Source organism: Colobus angolensis, unplaced genomic scaffold (assembly GCF_000951035.1).
Source record: "Colobus angolensis palliatus isolate OR3802 unplaced genomic scaffold, Cang.pa_1.0 Scaffold292, whole genome shotgun sequence".
Lineage (NCBI taxonomy): Eukaryota > Metazoa > Chordata > Mammalia > Primates > Cercopithecidae > Colobus > Colobus angolensis.
The window spans coordinates 3,580,193-3,583,233 of NW_012116177.1; the positions used below are offsets into that span (position 1 = coordinate 3,580,193).

At 40.3% G+C, this 3,041-nt stretch overlaps 1 protein-coding gene across 1 annotated transcript in view; it reads right to left on the reverse strand.

Annotated features, from left to right (window-relative positions):
• Window positions 1-591: 591 nt before the first annotated feature.
• LOC105516860 (centromere protein P-like) overlaps window positions 592-3,041 on the reverse strand; it is a 69,413-nt gene continuing 66,963 nt past the window's right edge. The window contains exon 4 of the mRNA XM_011949208.1: window positions 592-729. Coding sequence (XP_011804598.1) covers window positions 592-729 — 138 coding nt within the window. The remainder of the gene's footprint in view (window positions 730-3,041) is intronic.

Here is a 3,041-nt window from a genome sequence, read left to right on the forward strand (position 1 = left end):
ATTTAAGTTGACTTTCGGAACTGGTTTCTGTGTGGATTAATGCTGTCAATAATTTGATGCTATCCAAATGAGTAGAACCTGAGGTATTACAATGTCACCAAACTTAAATTTAGTTATGCCCGAAAACAAAGAAAGAGAATAAAAAGAAGTACTTTAAGGTACCCACATCAGGCTTTAGGAGGCATTACTTCACAAGAATCAGGCTTTGGTATTTAAACTCGAAATGTACAATTGAAAAGCTGAAAACACAGAGCCTGGCTCAGGAAGTTAGCAGTATACCACTACATGATAAGCCTGCTGTGATGACATTCTTTATAACATTTGTTGTTTTACTTCAAGTACTCTTGAAAGAATGGTTTTTCAAAATGTGCATTTTAAATAAATTTGAATATAACCACACTTCTTTCGAGACATTCCACAATATAAACTGTGTGCCGATTTATACAGAAGTAATCCTCCTCCAGTTATGCCAAATAATCGCAAATTCCAAAAGTCAATGGGAATATTTTCTACTGTTTGAAAGCTTTTAAGAAAAGGATGTATGGATGAATCCCCAACTAATATCAGCTTTGTTTTCCATATATGTTTAAATTAAAAAACTTCGGACTTTACCTTGAAATGTTTAAACGTGCGCTTACGATATTCAAACCACTCCACAAAAAAATGCAGGCTTCGAAAAAACATGAACAGATCTTTTCTCTCTTCTGCTCTGTAGGAATAAATGATTCTCTGATTAATAAATATCATTAAATGATGGACCCAATCTAGCTTTGTTTCTTATTTTTCCTTTTCATGTATCCTACACTAAAACCAAAAACTACTTGATGTAGTCCTACATATCAATTCCTGCACTTGTGTGTGTGTGTGTTCCTCTGGTGTGACTGCTAATGCTCCTTTCTCAGCCTAGAATACCCCTTTTCCCATTTTCAAATGTTTAAGCCTATCTATTATTCAAATCACTCAAATGCCACATTCCCCGAAATTTTATTTGATGACTGTAGTATAATAAAGAATAATGAAGAATAGACAGTATGTAAGTGCCAGTTTCTGGCACAGTGCTTTAAAACCCTTGGAACTTCCTGAGTGACAGATGTGTCTTTGTTATGCTAATGAGATGTCTCATGGTGGCTCCTGCACACTGCAGACTGGAGGCGCTTCACCAGGACAACACATCGAACACGTCACCAAACACATCAGCTGAGGGCTAACCAGGAGCGTGGCAGAGCTTCCTGGCTGGTGAATACACTGCCGTGCTGGGAGGATCACGTGCCTGGATTCCACAAGGAATCTCTGTCTCCCCAACCCCCAGACCTTTGTCTATGCATTACTTCCATCTGGCTGTGTCTGGGTTGTATCCTTCATAATAAAATGCGAATTCTAAGTATAGTGTTTCCATTAAGTTCTGTGAGTGGTTCTAGTAAGTTATGAAACCTGAGACATTCGTGGGAACTCCAGAATTTATGGCCAGTTGGTCCTAACTGCAGGTGGACCCTGACACTTGCAGCTGGAGTGTGAAGTGGAGACACTCTTGGTGAAGACCTCTGCCTATAACCTGCAGGGTCTGTTAGTGTGAGAACTGAACTGAGCTGCAGGACATCCAGTTGGTGACAGAGAACCATTGTCAGAACAATCACCACACCACCACACCACATATCCTATTCCCTAACAGATAGAAATAATCTCATTCCTTTGCCTATGAGAACTCTCACAGGAATGAGTCTTAATTCTCGTAACAGTACATCTATATTAATAATGTAAGCCACATACACCACAAGTAACTTGAAGGCAAGAACCACGTATCATTTAATCATTCATTTGATAAATGATTGCGGGAGTTGAGTTCCTGTACCAGTCATGATAGAGTAAGCATATTCTACCCCAATGCTTCCATTACCTATCATTTAAAACCATGGATACAGCACATAAAGCAAACATCAGAAACTCTGAAATGTGGAAAGAAGAAAGCAGGTCAGGTAGAGTCTTCAGGAATCAAGGGAGGACCTGGAAATGAATTCCTTAGGATTTATTTTTGCCTCCTGTATATCCCAGTCTGTACACAGGAGCAAACTGCAACCCAGAATTACCAAAGCGTACATTAACAACAACAACAACCCAAAAGACCTCGGGAAAGACCATTCCCTCTAGCCAATGGAGATCGTGCAAGATGAAAAGAAACAGGCCTGGCAGAAGGGAACCCTAATGCCAAAGAGGAGCTGTGCCGCTTTCACTCCTCATCAGGCACTTTAGCCACAGAAGCCACAGAGGCTGAGGTGTGAAGCCTGTCGACTATCACTGCCAAAAATAAGAAAAGCAGGCAAAACAGAGTCCTCACCTCCCAAATGGCTACTGCTACCAGAAAGACTGAGAGAGGAAGTTTTGTCAGCTACCCCTACCTAACACCAAGAAACATAAGCAAAGAAAGGATGTCATTTCTGTTCTCGACCAACATGGCAGCTGCACACACAGTGGGGTGCTCTGTTAACTCTCCACACTCTGCACTTAAGTCATCCCAAGAAGAGATAAGGGAGAATCAGAGAAGAGGAGCCTTCAGACAAGAATCTTTTACATCTGTTTATGAAGTCCTAAATAACCCATATATAAAACAAACCAGAATCTACACAGAAAAAAATACTGAGAACTGAATTATAGTGTGGAATAATTTCCAGAATTCACACTGGCCTTGGGATAGTACATGAGTGGGGCAGACCACAATAGGATATTGAACTACAGACTAAAGTGGGCTGGGGTGTGCTTTTGAATTAGAAATGTATCAATAAGAACAACAACAACAACAAAATGGCAAAATAGGAAGTGCTAGGGGTCATCCTGTCTCAGAAACACTGAAAACTATTGCATAGCTGTCAGAATCACTTTTACTGGAACGTGGGAAGAGAGTAAAAAGCTTACAACTAAGAAAACAATCAGGAAAAGAGCAACTGAAAAAGGGTAAGAGCATTTTGTAGTATTGTAAAATACCCTTGCCACACTCCCTACCTGGCCACAGCAGCAGTCTTAAAGATAGCATGCTACTTTACTAGCCC